Raw genomic sequence first — 22,650 nt, forward strand, 5'->3', positions numbered from 1 at the left:
GGGAAAAACGGGTAGCGACCACTAACAGGGGGAGGGGGGGCGACCATTTGGGGGGCGACGGCTGCGCTGCTGAATTCTCCAAGCACCCTGTCTGCGAAGGTATAAAAACTACTGAATTGTACACTTACAAGTGCCGCTTTTCTGGTATGTAAATGACGTCACAAAAGCAAGAAATGGACAAAACCGATAAATCGGAACTGTTTCTTTAAAAGAAGTACACCCTCCCCCAAAAAACAAAAATTAAAAATAAAATAAAAAAGTACACCCAATAAGGCTGAATTTTTTGCAGTAGTGTGCTCATTATAAGAAAACTTGTCAACACCCCCTTCCGGGCCTGCGAACACTGTCCCTCTGGTTAGGGGAGGAGGACCACAGGTCCAGAGTGGTTTTTGTCACCAGCGTTAAGGACACCCCACCCCCACCCAACACACACGCACACTCGCAAGTTAATATTGACCCCGAAAGCGCTCCCCAGGGCCGACGTCCGAGCCCCCCCCCCCCCCGCGAGGATAGGGGTAGCCCCCGCGGGCAGGCGGGGCTCCAGATCTGAAGCCGGAGCGCGGACTGGACGGACGCTGGGGCCCGGGATGAAGCGTGGAGGGCAGGGGTGGGGGCGTGGCGCGAGGTCTTTCCCGGGCATGTGGGCGGGGCTAGGGGCGGGGCCAGGAGTCGCAGATGGGACGCGGAGGGCGCAGGGGCGTGGTGTGAGGCCGTGGGCGGTGCCTGGAGCCCAGGCCTGCGGCGCGGGCGGGGCCAGGGGCCGATGCTCCCCCGCCTGGGAGGGCCCCGGACGCCCGCGTGGGCGCTTCGCTGTGGAGTCTTAGCCGGCGGCGGCAGCGGCCGCACGGGCGGTCCTACTTCTGTCCGAGCGGCGCCCGCGCTCTTCGGCCCCAGCCCGGCCCTTCGTCCCCCAGCCATGCCGCCGCCCGCGCCGCCCACGGAGCTGGTGCCGTCGGAACGCGCCGTGGTGCTGCTGTCCTGCGTGCTCTCCGCGCTCGGCTCGGGCTTGCTGGTGGCCACGCACGCTCTGTGGCCCGACCTGCGCAGCCCAGCGCGGCGCCTGCTGCTCTTCCTGTCGCTGGCCGACCTGCTGTCGGCTGTCTCCTACTTCTATGGGGTGCTCCAGGACTTCTCGGGCCCCTCGTGGGATTGCGTGCTGCAGGGCGCGCTCTCTACCTTCGCCAACACTAGCTCTTTCTTCTGGACCGTGGACATCGCCCTCTACTTGTACCTCAGCATCGTCCGTGCCACGCGTGGACACCGGGCTGGACTCCTGTTCTGGGCCTTCCACGTGGTCAGGTGGGTGGCTGCGGCGCTGACTTCCCTGCAGACCCCCTCCCCGCCCTGCCCTCTCGCCTGGGCCCTGCCTGCTGCCCCTGTGGCTCTCGCGCCCGTCTGGTGCCCACCTCTTGGTTGGATCCCTGGCTGAGAGCCCGGCAGACAGTGTCTGCTCACTCTCCAGGGTCGGCAAGACCATGTCAGGCTTGCCCCAGAGGTGGGCCTGTCCTGAGCATCACTGCAGAGGGAGCCTCTGTTTGCTTGCCCTGACCAGAGCCTCCACGAGGTGGGAGCCTCAGCTCACTCCCGGAGGGAGGAGGGCCAGAACTCTCCCTTAGAGCTTGGCCCTGGTAGCTTAGATGCACCTGGAGATCTTAGACTCTCTGGGTTCTCTGGCCCCAACTTCACTTTGTCCTGGCCCTCTGTGCCACCCAGACGGGGAAGCACCTGGATCCCAGGCTGGGGAGATGAGTCAGGTGGCTGCCCCAGGTTGAAGAGCCTGGCAGCTCCCAACCCCACGCCACCACCCGCACCCCACGCCACAGGTGTGGTGCACGCAGCCACTCCCGTGCTCCCGGTTTATCCAGCCCTCTGCCAAATGCAGTGCCTCGGCTGTGAAAGGTACAAAAGGCGGTCTTCTCCATTTTCTCTTTGCTCACCTCTAGACTTCAGCCCTCTGTCTCTTGTTGTCTGTGTTCTAGATGATCTTAGCTTTCTAGAGTTGAGCAACTCTGAGGGTGAGGTCATGGCAGAGGCTGCTCTGGATGAGGGCTACCGGCTGCCTGGAATATCCAAGAACAGGGAAAACAAAAGGCTTGCCCTGCCCTGAGGTCGAAGCCTCGTATCAACTACCCCTCCCCTGAGGAAGAGGGTTGACCCCTTCCGGGTGTGGTTTCAAGATTCAGGCATTTGGCTCTGTCCTGTGTTGAACCGGGGCCAGAATCTCGCAGGGTGCGTTCCCTTTTCTCCCTCCCCAGATAAGAGCACCTAATACTGTCCTAATTATAGGCCCTCTCTCTGACATGCTTGAGTGCCTTCCAAAGCCCGAGGACAGTCAGCACTTTAGTAGAGACAGGTCACTTGGATGTCACAACAGTGAGGTCACGAGATTGCAAGAGTCACTTGACCTCTTCTCAGAGCTGTTGGCCGGGGGCCAGCTGGTCCCTGGGAAACTCAGCGGCCGGATTCTCAGCCATTCAAGTGGGATTTGAAGCGAGCTGTTCTGACAGTGCCCTGGATGCTGCAGGGACCCACAGAAAGTGCAGGTGCCTCTCCTCCCCTCGGAGCCTTCCCCCTGACCTCTGTCTGTGTCCACTTCCAAGACCTGGTCCTCGTCAGGCTGCTTGGGTGTGGGCAGTGTCTACGTGTATTTGAGAAGGTGCCTGAGACTTTCTTTGCAAGAACCTCTTCTCTTTCCCCGCCCTTTTTTAAAATATTGAATCCAATATATGTCGTAAGTGATGAAGATAAACCTGGTGCAGCTCCTGTAGAAACGACAACTTTCCTAAGAAACCGGAGTTGGGAGTTCTTTCTGTTCACCTCCCAGGGAGGGGACCTTCTGCTATTGTTCAGGAAAGGCCTCCTAAGCAAGTCTGAATGCCCCCTGCTGGCCGTAAAAAATGTAAATTATTCATTTTATGTGTTGAATGAGATCCACCTGCTTCTTAAAAGAAAAAAATACCTGTGCCTGAGCTAGAAAGGGACTTTGACGACTTATTCCCTTTCAGAAGTTAGCGCTCACATTTTACTAGACCAAAAGAATGGGTAAGACCTGTGGAGCAGCTTCATCTGCTGACCTAGGTGCTCCCAGACTGTGTCGCTAATAACCTCACTAAGCACCCTCCACTGTCCATCTCTGGAGAATCAGTTTATTGTTGCTGACGTGCCTGTCCCTGTGAGAAGTCTCATCCTTAGACGTAGGCTAGACAGTCACGCCTTGTCACCCTTTCAAACGACTGCAGGTCAGCCCACTTCTTCAAACCTTCGAGTCTTGGAAAGTATTTTGCCATATGACTCCACAAAAGGTTGTATCTGTATTCCGTGAAGAGTTTTTAGGAATTGATTTTTTTTTAAACTGACAAATATCCTGGTGAGTGAACCAAGGCCGCGTTCAGACAAAGCAGTAAAAGTTGGAAAATACATATGGAAAAAAAGTTTGCCCCCATTAGTACTCAAAACAATGCAAGTTCCAACATTGAGGTATCATTTCCTCATTAAATTAAGGGAAAAAGTAAGGCAGAATAAGAACGTGATAAATGCCAAAGAAACTGGTGTTTTCCTACATTATTCTTGGCTATGTAATTTAGAATAACCCGTGTGGAAAATATTTGGTTCATACCCCTTGACCCAGTGGTCTTATTGATAGAGACCTCGTCTAAGGAGGTCATCCAAAACGCATGCAAAGCCATATGTGCGAAGGAGTCCGTGAGGCACTGTTACCACGGCGAGAGTTTGAAAGCAGGCTCCGTGTCCACAAAATAGGGAACAGTGGGCTATGGACCACAGCCCCGCCAGAAACGCCACGCAGCCAGTACTGTCTGTGAACTCCGTACATCATCTTGCTGATGGCAGGATACAATGTTGAATGGAAATAGCATCTGTGAAATTGACTGCAACCGTGTGCAGCAGGAGGCTGGAGGGGGTCCACCCCACACACAGCCTCCCGCAAGCTGCTCCCTCCGAGGGTCCCATCATGGCAGCCGTTGCAGAAAGACTTCTTTTTTTTTTTCTCATGGAGAAGGAGGGCAGCTTAGACTTTTATTACTTTTTTTTTTTTTTATTGATTTTAGAGACAGAGGAAAGGAGGGTAGCATCGATGTGCTGTTCCACTTATTTTTGCATTCTTTGGTTGATTCTTATATGAAGAATGACTGAGAACTAAACCAACAACTTTTGTGTAGGGGGATGAATGAAGCTCTAACCAACTGAGCTACCCGGCCTGGGCAGGGCAGTTTTGACTTTATTATCCTCAGGGAAATTGTATCTCTCGTGAGCTGCATCTGAGCTCTTGCAAAATGCTGTCCTGTTCCTTAGCTCCCTGGTCGCCAGCGAAGGAAGGGACAGGATGATCACCCTCCAGTTACAGTTGCCAAGACCTGCCCGAGGCCAGAGAGTGGGAGGCTCCGGGTTAGAACTCCAAGCTCACTCCTTTTATGGTTCCATCTTGTCTCTTGGCCTTGGCAGTGACTTTTTAAATTGAGATATAAGTTGACAATGATTTATTTTTAACTTCCCAGACTGTCCAAGTTATTAATAATTACTCATGTTACCTTTGTTCTCTCTAGCTATTTTTTCCGGAACCATTTGAGAGTAAGGCAGTTGCGGGCCTGTGGACCCCAAGCGTGTGTTTCCCAAAGACGAGAACAGTCTGTCCGGAAGCACGTGGGCCTTGCGGAGGCAGGGGTTACCTGGTAGCAGTGCTGTTAGCAGACGCGCAGTGGACCTCACTGAGACTTTGCTGGTCTTGTGATAACGTCCTGATAGCGAAGGAAAGCCTTGGCTTATGTGTTGGCTCAGCCTCCAGCCTCTCTCTGCTCCCTGTGTCCGGAACGTTCTTCCGCCTTTCCCAGTGTCTCCCGACAGTGACTCTCAGGAAGAGTGCGGGGCGTTATGCAGTGGCATGGCCCCCTGCTTGGTTGCCTAGCACTGCCTCACGGGTGGGTTCAGATTCTGCGCCGTTGGCAGGAATCTCGCAGAGGCCTGTTCTCTCGGCTTCCTCTCGGTGGCTTTGATTTGTTCCATTCCTGTTGACGTTCCTCTGATCGCTGGGCCGAGGGGTTATTGGCCAGTTCTCCGCAGAAGTTACTGTTTTCCTTTCATGATGAGCGAGTGTCTTGTTGAGATAAACGCCGGTACTCCTCAGACATTCAGTGCCTGTTGACAGGTCCGTGGAGTGAATTTCCTGCTTGTGTGAGAATCTCGGTGTTCAAGGACAGCCCTGTGTTGTATCCCTTTCGTCTCCGTTGAGGGGGGGCCTGGTAAGACGTCTGTAGTTCACCTACGGACCCAGTTCACGACACACACCCAGTTGTGGGTGTGTGTCGGTGGCCACCCACTAGGGTGCTCACCCGAGAAGGTGCTGGGGAGCTCAGGCCCGGAGCTTCCATGTGGGTCAGTTCCCTTCCCTTAAGGTAAGCCCAGGTGGCGTGGAGCCACCCTGAGCCATTGGCAGCCCCTCCTCCCCCACAAGGTGGTGGGCTGCTCTGAGCAAAGCCAGAGCTGGGTTAGGCCAGGTCAGGGAACCGTCCCCCCAAGTGCAAGCTCCCGGGGCCTCCAGGCCATCGCTGGGTCAGGCATCACCCCACGTGTCCCATGAGCCTGAGGGAAAGTCGGGCTGGGGGCACCTCGTCTCACCTGGATGACAGCACAAGGTCCCAGCCAAGCTGGCCATGTCCGGCAGGCAGTCTTAGGACTGCTGGCTCCAGCGAGTTTTGAGTGGGTGCGGGCATAACCCCAGGCAGGGGTGGGCTCTGTACCCTGGCCCAGGCCCTGGGACTTGCTTGGGGTTCTGGAGGAGGAAGGAGCCTGCAGCACCCCGAGGTCACCATAAAAAACCAACAACTCTGCTGTGGGGGAGTGGGAAGTTCTCATCGGAGAAAAGGGGAAATGTGACCCTGGGCGGAAGGCCCTCTGGGCTCTCTAACTGGAAACCTGCTCACTGCTTGGGGCCCAGGGACAGGGCCACAAGCAGGCAGTGTCTGAATGAGGGATGGAGGCAGGGGCTCCGTGAACAGCACCCCATGTCAGCCAGCACACCCCAAAATAACAAGAACTGAACTGCCTTTTTTATTACGTCCGAAACGTTCCCAGAGGACACTGCTGTGTGGCACATAGTCCCCTGCGGTGTCTCTGTGTGTCCATGGGCGGTCCACAGTGGGGCTGTGGGAGCAGAGGCTGCCCCCCCCTTCATGGGGCAAGGGTCGACCTGCCCGTCCTTCCCTGGGCGGGACCCTGGTGGGAGGAAGCACCTCTGAGCGCCGCAGGATGGGTTCTCGGTGCCCACCAGCACCAGGGCTGCTGACGATGGTGCCGGGGGTATGTTTAAAAGTTCCTTTGGGCACCCCTCCCCCCTGCCGCAGCCACAGCTGCGGAGTGACCTCGTGGCGGCCTGGCCAGTGGCTGACTCCCTGAACTTCTCCCACGTCCTGCTCCTCTGCCCCTCACTGAACAATTAGGGCCCATTGTTCGGGGGGGAGACCTAGAGGCCGAGTGGCCCTTGTGATTCCTCTCACCAGGCCCATCTGGCTGCAGCTGCGTTTCCCTGGGGCCTCCGTCCCTCTTCTGGGAACTTTCTAAATTGGCACATTGTTGCCTGACAGTTTTGTCCTCAAAGCGGTTTTTTGTTATGTTGACATTCGAGGCTTTCCCTAGGCTACAAGGCACCCAGACGGGCACCGTTGCTTAACCTACAGAAGGGGCAGAAGACCCCTGGGTTGCTTCCCCGGCCAAGCCCCCTCCCCCACCCCCTACAAGATCTGTAGGGAGGGTGAGGTTTGGGGAGAGGGAGTGGTGTGGGAGCCCAACAGTGGGGGCGAACCAGTGAGCAGCCTTGATCCCCTGGCCGGCTGACCCTTCATGCATGGGTAGCGGGGGTAGGTGTTCCCACTTGCGTGGGAAGTGGGAAGTGGGAAGTGGCTCTCTGACATCACAGGTGTTCCCCCCCCACCCCCGCCCCGACCCTGGGGGAAGCTGGGAACTCTGAGGGAAGCCCAGAGCACCCGCTGTTCTGGGGACAGGCGCCTGTTGGAGGTCAGCTGACAGATGCCAGCGACCTAGGGAGATGGCTCACTCCCCACCTGGCTAGTCTAGTTCCACTTTCCTGGAGGGGACTTGGAAGCAAAAAGGACCCCAGTTCTAAGAAGAGCTAAGCTCCTCGTGACAGATCAGAATGCCTTTGGTCAACCCGCCCCTCCCTCCCAGCTCTGCCGGCTGGTGTGGTGGGGGTGGGGTGTTTCCCATCTGCCCCTCCCCCTGGGGGGGTGGCATGCCTCGGAGCCAGGGTAGGACGTCTGCCCAGAGCCAGTCCCTCTGCCCCGCAGGTTGCAGAAAACCCGTGTGCCCATGTCCTGGGTCGTACCTGACAAAGGGCCCCAGCCAAGGTGGGTCAGACAGGAACTCGTGGTTCTCCCACAGTCCCGGAGGCGAGAAGGGGGGGCGGGGTTTTCCTCGGAGGCCTCGCTCCTTGGCTCGCAGAGGCCTGTCCGCAGCCTGAGTCTTCACCTGCTCGTCTCTGCCGTCGTCTGCTCATCCTCATCTCCTCTTCTCGGAAGGACACCGGTCAGATTGGAGTGGGGCCCATCCTAGTGACCCCCTTTTACCTTATCAGCTCCTCAAAGACCCCATCTCCAAACGCAGTCAGCTCCTGAAGCCCTGGGGCTTATTTTGGGCTTCAGCCTATGAGACAGGGGTGCGGCGGGGGGGGGGCACACAGCTCTTGGCAGTGGCAGCCTCTGAGGGTGGAGGATACTAACTCGGACTCTGACCTCAGTTTCCAGGCAAACGCAGGTGAGAGCTGGGGCCCAGGCACGTGGGGGATTCTGCGCAGCGGGTGAGGTCTTCAGGCTCCTTCCATCCAGGGGACCCCAGTTCTCTTTCCCCAAAGCCTCAGAGTCAGGGCTTTGGAGAGAAGGGGCGGTGTTATTCACCTGCTTTAGCCATGTCCCCTCCCTGTCCCCCGTGCCTTTCACTGCATCCCCTGCGCATGGCCCTGTGACCTTGACAAGCATCTTTAAACGTTTGAGACTCACTCAAGGCCCAACTTCTCCTTATGGCCTGGCTCTGGTGCCAGCTTCACACCTGGAGTGTCGATGTGGGTCACGGTGTCCACACAGTGGCAGGACAGTTCGCTGGCCGTCTGGGCCGCCCATGTCTGGGCAACAGGGCAGCTTCTCTGACCGCACACGTTTCTAGGTCAAAGCCAGCTAAAGAAAGCCCTTGGTCGTCTTCACGGGTGCTGTTTTTAAGCGGTACCTCACTTGTCCTGGTGGTGTTTAGTTTTTGGTTGATGACTTTTTTGTGGGGGAATAGAGAACTGTTAGTTGGTACAGGTAAGAAATCGGAAGTGTACTTTTCTAGAAAGCAGGAATTACATCGCACATGTCTGCGTGGAGTGCCTCCCGGAGTCACGCCACCTACAGCTCAGGGTGGCCCCTCGGCCTGGGAACAGCGGGGCTTATCGGAGGTTCCCCGAAGTGCCACTTTCTCCTCCCTCTATGGGTGGAGAACTGGGGGCCTCTTCAGCTCCCCGTCCTTTGCCTTTTCTGCCCACTTTGGGTGTCCTGCAGCCAGCTGCTGGACTCCATGGTTCGATTTTAGGGCATTTTGTGAGCCGATTGTTAAATACAGCCATTATTAAAAACTAGAGTATACAGACTTAAAATTAAGTGAATTTAAGCAACTTCTTTGTGGCATCAGATAATTTTCCAGTGTTAGAAAATTATTATTAATTAACTATTAGAAATTATTATTAGTAAATTCCCCCAAAGTGGAATCTATTTATAAAAAATTGTGTATTTATTCTTACATGTTTAAACTTCAGTCATCATCAAAATACTCTCCCTTTGATGCAGTACATCTATCGAGACATTTTTTCCACTGCCCAAAACGGTTTTTGAATTCTATTTTGATGCCTTTTAGTGCTTCTGATGATTTTCATTTCACCTCTTCCACATCAGCAAACATTTCCCTTTGAGGACGTTTTTTTCATCGGATGAATAGGGAGGGCGGGGCATGCGGGTCATGCTGTTTCTGGCCAAAAACTGCTAAACACTCAGCATGGTGTTGACATTGAAAGAGTCTTCAAAAAAAAATTCACTGAAGCTGAACACAACCTCTCACAACAACACCAGCTGACACACTGTTACAGATGAGTTCCTAGAACACTCACCTAGTGAGAGAAGCCTGTACTACAAGAGTCTTGCCCTCCAGAAGATAATCTTGGTTTTGGGGGGGGGTCCCCCCTCCTATATTAAAAAGTCATAACAATAGTCAAAATTTGATTACATCTTGATTATTTTGCTGCATTTTACCGTGTTCTGTGCACTCGAAGTTTTTGCATTGTTGGATCTGTGTGATAGAAACCCTATCCAATGGTGTGCTGCTCTGCATCTGAACTGGTGGTGGCTTGCACTTGGCCTCGGTAGGAATATTTACACCTTGGAAATTGGCAAACAGTACAGATCAGGGCTTGATTTATTGGCTTGTTGAATGTGGAGGGCAGAGGTCAGCAGACTTTTCCTGTAAAGGATCGGGGAGTGAGTATTTTCAGTTTCACAGGCCACGTGATCTCAGTTGCACAGCTCAGCTCGGCTGCGCTGTCTGCCAGCGGCCACAGCTACTGTGTACGGGAATAGTGTGGCTATGTTGCAGTCAAACTTTATTTTAAAAAACAGATTTGGCCTGAGGACATCGTTTGCTAGACCCCTGATCTGGACTTAGAAAAGTGGTGGAGAATACGTTGATAGGTAAAGATTAAATTTAAATGTGTTACTTGTCTCTGAACTTAAACAGAGATGGCAGTCACGCTGGGGCAGGTGGGAAACCCAGTACTTCAGGAGGAGATGATGAGAACAGGCAGGGTCTCGGAGCTGGGAAAAAAGGAAAGGAGAGAAATACTCTTGTAGAGCTGGAAAATTATCATCTGATCCCGCTAAGAAGTCGCTGGAGTCTCCGTCGAACCAGTGAGGTTCCGGCATCATCGGGTCCCTTCTGCTTTCCGTATTTCACTTTCTTGGAGTTTGTTAAGGAAAAGAAAGGTTAAGTAAAAAGAAAAGTGAAAATATCGACCAACTTCCTATCCTGGAACTGCTTTCTTTGCTGCCCGGAGCCATAGAGAGGCTGCGTACCCCAGAGGTCAGCGGAAGTCCTCAAAAACATGCTGTGAGGTTCAGCTGGCCACGTGACATTGACATCCCGGAACCTCTCAGGAACCTCTCAGTTGGGAGTTGTGTGTATTGTTCCTTATAAATGGGGCTCCACGCCTTTTATACCAGTAACATCTACAATAAACTTATATGTGCACATTTACACACACGCACGTGCGTACAAGTTCATTTTTCTGGCCTGCCCGTTGCTGAGCATTGCCCGCATCCATGAGTTACGAGTCTGGGGGAGCCTGCTTTGCTGGGTCAGTAGACGGTCCCTCCCATGCCGTTCCCACTGCTTCCCAACCTTACCTGTGTCACCGCCTCCCACTGAAATACCTTTCCAAACAGCTTCCAGACCAGGTAGCTGCCATCTGTGCTCAAGTTGAAACAACAGCTCTGATTGATCAGCCCACGTCCTTAACCCTTTCCAAGCCACCCTTCTGCCTCTTTGGTCTTCTTTCTGGGAATTCCCCGCATGCCCTCCACTCTGGCCACCGCAGGCATCCAGGGCAAACACAGTCCTTTGTAGCTTTAGTCAGACACAGCTGAAGTCTCAGAATTTGTCTGTCGCCGTGGGGTCCCCAGGCCTCCCGTAAGGGCCGTCAGGATGCCAAGCAAGCAGAAAGGATCTTGGCACAGGACGCCCTCGTCCTGCACCCCCTCTCTTTCTCTTCCTAGCCTGAGTGGGGACCCTCCACCACAGCCCAGCCTCCTTCGCAGTGAGTGTCCCTATACGTGGTACTTTTCCCTTCCTACAACAGATGGGAAACCACAAGTATAACTTCAGAATTGCTGTTTTAGCAACTTTAAAAGCTTTTTCCTTCCTTTTCAATAATGTGCACGCATGAAGTGAATTGGGGAAACCTCTCAGTCACGTGGCTCAAAGTTCATTCATTCATTCATTCAGCAGGCTTTTCTTTTGTCCCTACCCAGTGACAATAGTGAACCAACATGGCCCTCACCCTCATGGGCTTATAGTTGTGACCTGTGGTTCTAAAATCCCAGAATAGTACAAGTTTTAAAAAGGTAACCCTTTGTCACCACAAAACAGTTTGCCACTAATTTACAGGGTGGGGCAAAAGGAGGCTTACAGCTGTTTGTGTGGAAGATAATACAATAGTTAATAAATAATAATAGAAGAATAAACTGTATTTCACATACTCACAACTGGAAACTTACTTTTGCCCCACCCTGTATGTTAACTTAGCAGATAAATGACTTTGTATAGAACAGGCATTTAAAATGGACAGACTCCTGGGTGTAACTTGGTGCCTTTCTCACAACCCTTTGACTTTTGTGGGCTCCATCCTGCTGCCCCTGTTGGGGGAGTGGACGCTGAGGACCTGGAATGGGGACCCCTGGGAAAGGGCCTCGGGGCTCGGGCCTCGTCCTCGCTGGGCTGCCCTGGGGACAGTGATGAAGCCGCAGGAAGGTGAGCCTGGCGCTGCCCTGGGCTTTCTGCGTTAGAGGCCCCTTGCTAGGGCATTGCCCCTTCCCCCAGAGTGGAGGTCTCAGGCCCTGGGAGGTGTGTCTGCCCAAAGCCCGTCCCCCTTCCAGATCCTGCTGCAGGTACAGGGAGCGAGGACCTCCCTGCACCGGCCACCCCAGGCCACCAGTGTGCACCCCTCGACCCAGGCAGGTCAGGGGGCAGCTGCTGGGCAGCTGGGCTTGGCGGTGCTGGGGCCTTGAGGACTCCCGCCCCTCCTTTCTCCAGGACACTTGGAGGTGTGGCTCTCCTTGTCTGAAGGGCACCCCAGCTTTTTCACCCTTGCTGGCTCTGCTGGGGGCCAGGGCCTGACCTCGGTGTCTGTTTGCTCCTGTCCCTCAGCTGGGGGGTTCCGCTGACCATCACCGTGGCAGCTGTCATTCTAAAGAAGATTGGTTACGACTCCTCGGACGTGTCCGTGGGCTGGTGCTGGATCGACCTGGAGGCGGAGGACCATGTTCTGTGGATGCTGCTGACCGGGAAGCTGTGGGAGATGCTGGCCTACGTCACACTGCCCGTGCTGTACCTCCTCATCAGGAAGCACATCAACAGGGCGGTAGGTGCCCACGGCCGCCCCCCTCCCCCCAGGCCCCAGCCCAAGGCTCCGTGGCCGCTGTGCCCCCTGTGGGCTTGCCCAAGTCCTGGCCTGGGGCTTGGCTGCCTTTGGGACAGAACTAGTAATGGAGGGCTTGCTGAGTGAGCATCAGGCACCATGCATTACACGCATCAGGGGCTGTCTGGTTTGCTGACTCCACAGCCCTGCTGGGAGTGGGTCCTGTGTCTCCTGCTTTGTGGATGATAAAGAGGGGGGTCTTATAGGGGTTAAGGGCTCCCCAAACCAGCTCTGCTTTCAAGAAGAGGGCGTCAGCCTGTGTGCTCAGCCACAGCCCTCTACTGCCCCCTTCTGGAAAGACTGTAGCAGTGGCTCAACTCACCCCACCCACCACAGGAATTTACGAGAGGTGAGCAGTATCCAAGTATAAATAGAGCTGGGAAGGGAGGCCATGAATCTCCCCATCACTGATACAATAACTCACCTTATTATTGTTGGTGATTAAAATTATATCACAAGTGGTAGACTTCCCAGGCACTCAGGGATTGCTACACCAACAGGCGGGGCCAGCTGGCCCGAGGTCCTAGGGAAGAATGGTCTTTCTCTGACAGTCTGACCAACTGTTCCTTGTTCTTAACGGTTAGTTCTGCAGATGTAAAGTTCGGGCTTCCTCCTGGCCACGGCACGCTGCTACCCAAAAAGCCTCATGGTAACCCGCCCACCCCTCCCTCCACTCCGCCACTCATTCAGTACATTTTTATTGAGCATCTACTACATGCAGAAGCGCTGTGTGGCAGTGGGAGTTCATCCTGGGGACTCAGACTGGGGAGGGGTCCTGTCTTAGGAGAGGTGGAAGTCTAAGTAAATATAATAAAAGATAAAAGGTGACCAGGGCTGGAGCCGTAAGATGGGTTCTCTTGGAACTCTGAGCGTGGACTTCCAGGCTGGTTGGGCAGGGTCGCTGGTGCAGTGCCCTGAGTTTTCAAGGCTGAAACTGCAGGCGAGGCGTCCCTGTCGTTCACGGCAGGCTGCTGGCTCAGCAGCCATTTCGGAGTTTGCAGGGTGCTCCCAGCAGCTGTCGGTGACACCTGATCCCCACCTTGCACTCCCACCCGAGTCGAGACTTCTGGTTCTTGTTTTACTCAGAACTGAACTGACCCTCACCGCTCCCTGAGGCCCCTCTGCTCAGCTGCAGAGACGCCAGCTGGTCTGAATCCTTCTCTGTCTTCTTGCCTGGGCCAGGCGGTGCCCTTTTCTCCTCCTCCTCCCCCTCCTTTCCACTGCCCTGAGAGGTTCCGGGCTCCCTGAGCTCCTCCAGGCTCTGCCCAGCAGCCCCTCTGGAGCTGCCCTTTTGTGTCTGTCCTTCCTCCCTGCCCTTTCTGTAATGGGCAGAAGCCGGGGCCTAGGCCCGATCCCCCACATATGAGGGTGGGCCCACCACTCCACAAATGTTTCTAAAAACAGGAGAATGGTGGGCGGGGAGGTGTTGGTAGGAGTTGTTCCTGGCCTCTAGCTAAGACGAAGAGCTACAAATACAGGAGCTGAAGGAGCAGACGGGCTCTGCCCTCGGTGGCTCGGTTCTGGAAGGGGCTGCTGCCGAAGAGGAGGCAGGTGGTCTGAGCAGGGGAGTTGCAGCAGCTCCGGTGTCCAGAGATGCCGAGATGTGTGTCTCCGCCTCTCACCTAGACCTGCAGTCTCCCCAGCTCAGGGCCAGGCTCCAGAAACGCATCTTTTGTTGTGAGAAGTTTGTTCTATTTTTACAAATTCCGCTGTGATCTGGAAGTGGAGTCTCTCCCTCTTCTCACTGAAGGGTGTTCCCAGGGGCAGAGGAGCCAAAGCTGGTGCTTCCTCACCTCTTCTTGGTGCCTCAGCTTTCAGGGGAGCCCCTCCTGTGAGCTCCTCCTGTAGGGCAGGGTCTGGGGAGCTTGATTCTGGGGGTTAGGGGCCATCCTAAGCAGTCGGCCAGCTGAACAAGGGGGGATGACCTCTAGGAAGGAGGGTGAACCGAGCCGTGAAAAACAGACCAAAGTAAAGAGCTGGCTGCAGGATGGGGCTGCACAGGAAACACCTTTGCAATTCAGTGAGGTCATCAGATGCGTCTTACTCAGAAGGTGACCTGGGAGCAAAACCTGGAAGGTGGCGAGGGAATGAGGCACCTAGATGGGTGGGGAGGAGCCTCCCAGGAGAGGGGACAGCGGGTGCACAGCCCCGGGACGGGGCGTGCTTGGCATGTTTGGGGAATAACAAGGAGACCTGTGCCGCTGCAGTGGAGTAAATGAGGGGCGAGTAGTCGGAGTGAGGTCAGAGGTCGCCTGGGGCTGGAGAGCTTGTTAAGGACCTTGGGAAATGGAGCCACCAAGAGCTTTGGGAGCCTGGCGGGATCTGACTTAGGTTTTCAAGCAACGGTGCTGCTTCTGTGCCGAGAATAAGGTCATAGCGGGGAAGTGGGAGGGTCGGATGGTAAGGGTGACGGAGAGAGACCTGCAGAGGTGGCAGCGGCTCCCCAGAGAAGTTGCGATGGGGGCTTGGGCCACGCTGGTGGCAGTGGACAGAAGTTTCAGATCCTGGGACTCCTCTGAAGGTAGAGCCCCCGGAACTTGCCCACGGACGGGAGGAGGGCTGTAACAGAAGAGGGGAATCAAAGACGACACCCAGATTTCGGCCCAGGCACCTGGAAGGATGGCACTTCCGTTAGCTGAGGTGGGGAGGCGCGGGTGGGCTCCACGTTGAGAGCAGGTGTTCGGTTTCCAGGCGTGTTGTGGGCGGCACGTGGAGATGCGGCCCAGGCTGTGGATGGAGGAGACAGGAGTTCAGGAGAAGGATCCAGGCTGGAGACAGGAGCCCGGGCCTCCAGTGTGCGGGGGTGGTGGGGAGGCAGTGCACGCCTCTGCTTCCTTCTCCCGAGAGTCCGAGTCCCTGGGAAGACGGGCGTCCGTGGGCAGCGGCGGGCAGCCCGGCCGGCTCACGTCTGCTCCCGGTGTGCCCTGTGCAGCACGAGGCGCTCTCCGAGTACCGGCCCATCCTGTCCGAGGCCCACCGGCTCCAGCACCACAGCTCCATGGCCGATAAGAAGCTGGTCCTCATCCCGGTCATCTTCATCTGCCTCCGGGTCTGGAGCACCGTGCGATTCATCCTGACCCTCTGTGGCTCCCCGGCCGTGCAGACCCCGGTGCTGGTCGTTCTGCATGTACGTAGGGAGGTCTGCCCTCCCTGGCCCCACTGTCCCGGTGGAGGGTCAGATGGCTTTCCCCCCGCAGAGTAGGCACATCCCAACGCATCAGCTGACACAGGGCTGGCAGGGGCTCAGCGCCACCATGCCTTCCTTCCTGCCTGAGACGGGGAGGCTTCGAGAGAGAAGGTGGAAAGTCCATGTGGCTCTCATGCAGCCCTGGGCATGTCCAGGTGCTGTCCATCGGCCTAGGGGTGGGCCCAGAAGGGTGGACTGATCCTGGGTCCTTCCCAACCCTCAAGACCAGAAGACAGGTCTGGGCCACGTCTGCACATTCAGACCTGCCCTGAGCTCTGCTAAAGGCCCACATGGCAGGGCCACCACAGACTAGCCCCCGGGGTGGAGGGCAAGGTCCTGGGGCCCGCAGCACTTGCCAGCCTCCTGGCCCGTGCGTGCAAGACCCGCTGCAGCCCTGGCACTCATTCCTCTGCTCTCCTTCCGGACAGGGCATCGGGAACACATTTCAGGGAGGTGCCAACTGCATCATGTTCGTCCTCTGCACCCGCGCTGTCCGGACTCGGCTCCTCTCTCTCTGCTGCTGCTGCTGCCCTCCCCAGGCTCCTGCAGAGAGCCCGGCGGGCCCACCCAAGGCTCCTGCACCCTCCAAGCCGGGGGACTCAGGGACCCTAGTGGACCCCCGATGAACATCCACATACCTGAGCTCTTCCCCTCCTAGTTCTGTGTGTGGGTGCCCCCTCCCTGGGAGGGCAGGTGGCACTGAGTCCCCTGCAGGAAGTGGGTGGGGCTGCCTGCCACACCGGAAGCCTTCCAGCTGCCTTCTGTCTGAGCCGACAGGTGGAGGTGCGATGGAGGTCTTCTGCTATGGAAGCTCTTGGCCCTGTTGGCGGGGGCAGCTGAACACTCAGCTTCTTCTACCTCCTAGACTCTCAGGTGGCACGTGTGCACATGCACCGGTGTCCCGCTGCACCCGAGGGGTCTGTCTGCCTGAGGGCTGGCAATGAGATTCGGGGAGACGGTGGTGTGCGATCGCTGCCAGGTGTCCTTGTGGCTCAGTGGTCGTTGGCTTCCGAAGACCCACCCTGTGGGCAAAGCAGGACGAGAGATGTCTCCCAGGTACCTGTCCTAAATAAAATGTCGGGGGTTATCGGCGATGTGGCCCCACCTAGATATCATGGAGCAGATTCCTGGCGCGTCATGGTGGTGATCTTCCCCGGAGAGCATGGCCATCCAGCAAGAGCCAGCCACCTCGAACCTGATTCCTGTGAGGCTTCCTGGTGAATGTCGTGAGCACAGCCCAGCGCAGCTGCTTGGAGCTGCAGGCCCCCGTGGAACCAGTCTGGGTCTCTCTGGGGGTCGCCGGCTGTGGGTGTGGAGGGCACTCGAATCCAGACCCCTGCCTCCACCAGTCACTTCAGACATGTGTGTCCTCCTCCAGGGCCAGGGCTGGGACAGGAGCAAGGGAGCCCACTGCAGGGACTCCCTGGGGGGACCCTCCACCCCGGTCTCTGAGGTCTGTGCTTGTGGTCGCTGGGACGAGGTGTGTTGGGAGGAGTCTGGCTCCCTCACATCCTAGTTCAGTTTTTATAGGAAAGGTGACCAGAGAGTTCACAAATGGTCCAGATACTGATCCCTCCCCAAAGGTGAAGGTTTGGGAGTTAGTTGGGGAAGTAATATAGGATGGTTATTTGCCTTTAAGAGAGAAAGGAGTTAAAATAAGCATCCGTGTCTACACTCTGTGCCTCTTCCACCAACCAAGTGATAAAACTTCTATCACCAAGTGATAAAACTTTCTCTGTGAAGCCACAGAAGCCATTGGCTGGGGACAGGAGGTGTGAGTATCACTGCCAGAGCCTTGGGTGCAAAGTACAATTTACCCGATAGGGGTCTTTCCCTTGGGTGCCATGAGAACTCTGCAAAACCAAGAAGATTCGTGGAACCTATAAAACCAAAGGCACACTGTACTGTGGACTCCTGTTTTACCCTCACAAGCAAATCTGCAACAGGAAGAGAATCTGGAAGGAACAGTCATCTACAGAACTTGGTCCAAAATGCTCGCTTTTGGTTTCTTTTAAAAAAGTTTCTGTATGAACATCAGCAAGAGGTAAATATCCCCTTAGGATTCCAAGAAAAGCTCAGGGCTGCACCCCAGAAAGCCAGCCAGTCTGGCAGGCTCCTTAGAGAAACGGCTCCCATGAGGGGAGTTCGAGGTTCCCCCAAAATGTCACAACAGATCACGGGCACATGGGTGGTCAAGACCCTCGAGTTAGCTTCTAGAACACAGCAGAAACTCAGGAAGCTGCATATTGCCAACAAGAAAATGCTTCGCAGCTGAGGCTGAGTGCGGGCTTCAGATGATGCTGCTGGAGTGAGTCCTGCTCAGGTGTGGGTCGCAGAGTCCTTGGCTCAGACAGGGTGCGGGTGGGGGTCGTGGCCTCAGGGCGGGCCAGACCCACACAGGCTGCTGTTGTCAGAAATGGCCGGCAGAGGGAGCCAGAGCCTCTCCAAATAGCGAAGAGCATCTCTGGTTGCCATTCCACTTGCCTGATGCCACTGAGGTGCTGTCCTCTTTTGTAAGAACTTCCGCACAGTTGCACCTGGGTATCTCCACTGCCCGCGCCATTTTTGCAGCTGGTGGCGGTGTCACTGTGTGTGGTGGAGGCCGAGTGGGCGGGAGTGGGGAGGAGCTTGTCTAGTGCTGGGCCTGGGGCTGGGCCCAACCTGGAACGCAGCATGCCTCTTACAGCCTTCCGCTGGGGGGGGGGGGGGGGGGGGGGGGCAGTTCCGAACTGGACTTGAGCGGGGAAAGTCCCGTCCGTGGAAGGGAAGCCCCAGGGAGGGAGCAGGTGCCGTGAGCCGGTGTAGGCCAAGTGTGTTCCTTTTATGCTTTCTCCTCTGTCAGTGTCGCTGATGTTTATCCACCTTCGCCCTCCGTCACAGATGTGTGAGCTCGGCACATGTGCGAACAGGTGCTGTGGTTTTGGGCGCTCTCGAAACCTCGGTCTTTTAATCTGGTTTATTGGCACTTGGTGCGTCTTAGTGCTTCGGAGTTGTTTTGTTTTTTAAATAAATATTATTATTTGGCTCGGGCTGAGGGTGCAAACAGAGCTCCCCACATGTCCCCGACAAGAAAACACATTTTTACAAACTGTTCGTTATGGTGTATCAGCAGCATGAGGATTCTTTGCACAAGCAGAATTGTAATGAAAGCCCTGACCGTCTAGGCTGAAGTCAAAGCCCTGCTGTTTTAAATGAAATAAAATAATTATTTTCCTTTTATGTGTTTGGTAGACTGATTGCCCGTGCTGTGGGAGGTGGGGTGAGATGGCTCCGGTGGACCCGGGCCGTGGGGGCCCGGAGGTGACATCTGGACCCTTCTCTGTGGGGAAATGGAGGCAAGTAGGTGGCCACCCCATTGGCAGAATCTCTCCCGTGTTTGCCTGAGAGGGTCACAGGTGTGGGGGGGCGGGGGCATGGAATACAGGTCCCCATGCCCTGCCCCGAGGGAATATCAGCAAGTCCAAGTTCCCAGAACCCACGGCTTGGGGCTAAACTCCTGTGACAGTGACACACTAGCATCAGTCCTCCCTGCATTTTGTTACCACCCACGTGACTCACTGCGGTAGTGGCCCCGGGCCTCCTGGGCCTCCTGGTGGTTGGGAGCAGTGGGGACACGGGGCTCCTCTCTGAGGGGAGCGGCTGCCCTGTTTTGGGCGCATCTGTGTGGCCCTCACAGCCCAGGTTCTGGTTGTCTTTTTTTTTTTTTTCTCTTTAACTGTTCCACCTCGGGAACTCCACCCCTCCAAAGTGTTGCTTGTTTGTTTGTTAAGCTTTCCAGTTTTTGAGAAGTTAAAAATCTATAAATTCTCAAGAAGACAAGCCACAGACTAGGAGAGAATATTTGCAAAAGACACATCAGAATGTCTGATGGATGTTTGCTAAGCTTACTGCAACAACCATGCCCCGGTACCCGTCAATCGAACGGCCCTGCTGTGCGCCCCATGCTTGTGCAGGGATAGGGGTCACCTACTTCTTGGTACAACTGGGAAAAATGCCTCTGATACAGGAGCGTGATCCTAAATGCACATGAGTTCTAACGTTCAACAATAAGAAAACAAACAGCTTGATTAAGAAATGGGTGAAAGACCTTAACCGATGCCTCACCAAAGAAAATGTACAGACAGCAGACAAACATTTGACAGGATGCTCCATGTCACACGTCATCAGGGAAACACAAACTCAGACAATGAGATATCTTGACACCCTGTTAGAATGGCCCAAATCCAGAGCTCTGACAATGCTGAGTGCCAGTGACAATGTGGGACAATGGGGACTCTCAGCCATTGCTGGTGGATGCACCGGTGGTTTGATGGGTTCTTACAAAACTAAGCATTTTCTGACCATGGGACCCGGCAGCCGGGCTCCTTGGTGTTTACCTGAAGCTGAAAACCAGTGTCCACACAAACACCGGCACGGGGATGTTTACAGCTGCTTTACGCACATTTGCTGAAACTTGGAAGTGACCAAGGTCCCACAGAGGCCCACCCGCCACTGCTGGGCTGCAGCTGTGTCTGCAGTAACCCCTGAGATGTTCCAGTACATTCTCGAACCCACAACCCCAATATCGACGGGCGGCCGAAAATAGCACTGGCCATCCCTGCTGTTAAGGGTGCGGGTCGAAGACAGGTGTGTGTGGTGTCCAGGGAAGCAGACATGGGCCTCACCCGGAGGGCAGGTGGGCAAGCTCACTGCAGGGGTGGGGGTGAGGTGGGGTCGGCATCCACCATCACCCAGAATCCACACGGTGCAAGCTCCCAGACTGGTCCCTGAACAGACAGAGGGACGTGAAGGACGGAAAAAACATCCAGGTCCTGGCCAGTGGTCAGGACAACAAGCCCCATGGAGACTCAGTGTAGGCAAGGAAAATTCCGGCCACTTCTGGGGTCTTCGCGCTCCTGGCCAGCACACCGAGATCATGGGCCATCGGCACCACACTGGGGGAATCCAAGAAGGAATAAATCTGTAGGCCTTGTCTGTTAATAAATAGTTTATACACCTTAAAAAAAGGGAAAGGAACCAAGATGTCTATCCTTCAGCAGGGAATGGATAACCTGTGGTACGTGCAGGCGATGGAAGCAAGCTAGGAAGCCGTGGAGGGACAGGGAGGAAGCCTCAATGCCCAAGACTAAGGGAAAAGCCGGTCTGAGCAGGCTGCGTGCTGCAGGGTTCCAACCGCATGGCATTCTGGAAAAGGCACAACGAGGGAGACAGAAGATCCGTGGCTGCCAGGGGTCCGAGGGGAGGGAGGGGTGAGCAGGTTCGTCCAAGGGAACAGATGCCCCACTCTGGTGGGGGACGTTGATAATGAGGAAGGCTCTTGGGTGTGGGAGTGGGAGTATATGGGAAATCTCTGTACACACCCCCCTCAATTTTACTGTAAACTTAAAAAGGATTGAATTGCTGTTTCAACCTCTCCCAGAAACATACTGGTAACCAACCAGTCTGGAATTATCTGGTCAAGCAGGCATAAGGCCATTTGTCCAGTGGGCCCTCTCCATCCCCCACAGAATGAAGAGGTACCTGCAAAACAACCCTGTGCTTTCTCTTCCCCCAAAGAAAAGACGCCGAGTCCCCAAACGGTCCCTTCCCTCAGGTTATCACTAGCTCCCTTGCCCCACCCTCCTTCCTATACCAACGGTCCATTTTCAAAGCTCAGGGCACCTTTCTGTTGTTCAGTGGGGTGCTGCCTGATTCACGGATCGCTTAATAGAGCCAATTAGATCTTCACGTGTTCTCCGTTGAATGTCTTTTTAACAAAGAGTGTGGGGTATAAAACATCCCCTGATGCTTTTTAGGAGAGAGCTGTCAAATGTACGAATCCCAAGAAGATTCATTTGTTGTAAACCCATGAAGGGATTTATCTGCTAAGGTGGACCCCCCCATGGTCAACGGAAGGCACAGGTTTTATAAATAGTGAGTCTCGTAGCCACTTGCTGACAGGGTCTGCTCGTGTACTGGGGTGTACGGAGTACCTGGCAGTGTCGGGAGCAGCGAGAGACCCTCCGACTAATCTGTCGGGTTCCACATTACACCTGTGTATTTGTGTTACCCAAGTCAGCCTCTGCAGGGACACTCTGGTTTCATCTGTTGACTAATAGACTGAGACCTGCCCCATCCAATCAGAGCTCAGCATACTATACCCTCATTTGCATCTATACCAACCAATCAGAATGGCATAATTTGCAGTTCTCATTTGCATACCTTTGGGTGGGAACTTTATAAAAGATGGCCTCCCCTTTGTCTCAGTGGAACACAGTTAAGCTGCTACCTGAGTCGTTGTCTCCTGAGCTGCAGCTGTTTCCGCTCAAACACTTTTTTAATTCTTTACTACAGTCTAAAATTAAGCTGGGTTTTCAAGTGTTTCTGGGAGGTTCTCAGAGTGAATAATAGTTATTTTTAACATATCTCTCTGGGCCAGAGTCTCCCGGGAGCAGTAAAATGATGTTGATGAAGGCAGCCACGTCTGCTCACACCCGTGACGGCAGACAAGCCATGGCTGCGGCCCACGGAAAGCCGTCAGGAAGAACAGGCGAGCCCAGCAACCAGGTTTGTGAACAATGAGGCTCTGGAAGAAGAGAAAATGACTCTACCCGGCTCTGCCGTTTATAACTATATTACTCAGGGCAAATAGTCATGACCTCTCTTAGCCTCGGTTTCATCTAAAATGGGGATAATGAGACTGAAATGAGCCCAGGTGCTTGGCAAAACTATGGGCTCTATCTATAAAGCCCAGGGGTCGCTATTATCAGTTAGCCTTCCTTGTATTATCTAAGTGGCCTGAAGGTTCTGCTCCCAGTCCCACCCCCCAGAGTGGGCCCCATGCCCCTGTTCCCAGTGTCCCGGGCCCAGCCCCTAGCACTCAGTCCACAGTGGCCCTGGGTGGCAGGAATCTTAATTCTTGTTGGGCAGCCCATTCAGCAAGCACATGGGGAATTTCTCATGGCAATAACGTGAGAAGTAGGGGCAGACCCTCCCTTCCTGCGACCCTTTTCTGTAGCCTTTCTTTTCCCAGCTGTCTGACAGCCAATCCCTGGATTTGCCTGGGCCCACACCTGAGGAAAAGCAGATAGTAGAGTTGAGAAGGAGGGCAGGAGCTGAGTTCTGTCCGAGGTTAGCCAACTAGCACCCAGGTGAGCACCTAGAGCCCTGGGGGTGTTAGGCCAGGGGGCAAGTCTGCCCCGGCTGGGTACAGACCTGGGGAGCCTTTCTGGTGGGGATGTGG

At 55.0% G+C, this 22,650-nt stretch overlaps 1 protein-coding gene across 1 annotated transcript; it reads left to right on the forward strand.

The window, feature by feature from the left end:
* The first annotated feature begins 757 nt into the window (after positions 1 to 757).
* On the forward strand, positions 758 to 16,538 carry GPR157 (G protein-coupled receptor 157). The gene is made up of 4 exons (XM_037165699.2): positions 758 to 1,299; positions 11,971 to 12,184; positions 15,174 to 15,368; positions 15,857 to 16,538. The coding sequence occupies exons 1-4, from the start codon at positions 764 to 766 to the stop codon at positions 16,052 to 16,054; spliced, it is 1,143 nt and encodes a 380-aa protein (XP_037021594.2). The 5' UTR covers positions 758 to 763; the 3' UTR covers positions 16,055 to 16,538.
* Positions 16,539 to 22,650: the final 6,112 nt, after the last annotated feature.

This window comes from Artibeus jamaicensis, unplaced genomic scaffold (assembly GCF_021234435.1).
Source record: "Artibeus jamaicensis isolate MK-2021 breed Jamaican fruit bat unplaced genomic scaffold, CSHL_Jam_final scaffold_847, whole genome shotgun sequence".
NCBI lineage: Eukaryota > Metazoa > Chordata > Mammalia > Chiroptera > Phyllostomidae > Artibeus > Artibeus jamaicensis.

Coding starts and splice junctions, on each gene's coding strand:
- GPR157 (XM_037165699.2), top strand. CDS start 764: ATGCTCCCCCGCCTGGGAGGGCCCCGGACGCCCGCGTGGGCGCTTCGC. Junction 1,300..11,970: donor TGGGCCTTCCACGTGGTCAG/GTGGGTGGCTGC, acceptor CCTGTCCCTCAG/CTGGGGGGTTCCGCTGACCA. Junction 12,185..15,173: donor GGAAGCACATCAACAGGGCG/GTAGGTGCCCAC, acceptor TGCCCTGTGCAG/CACGAGGCGCTCTCCGAGTA.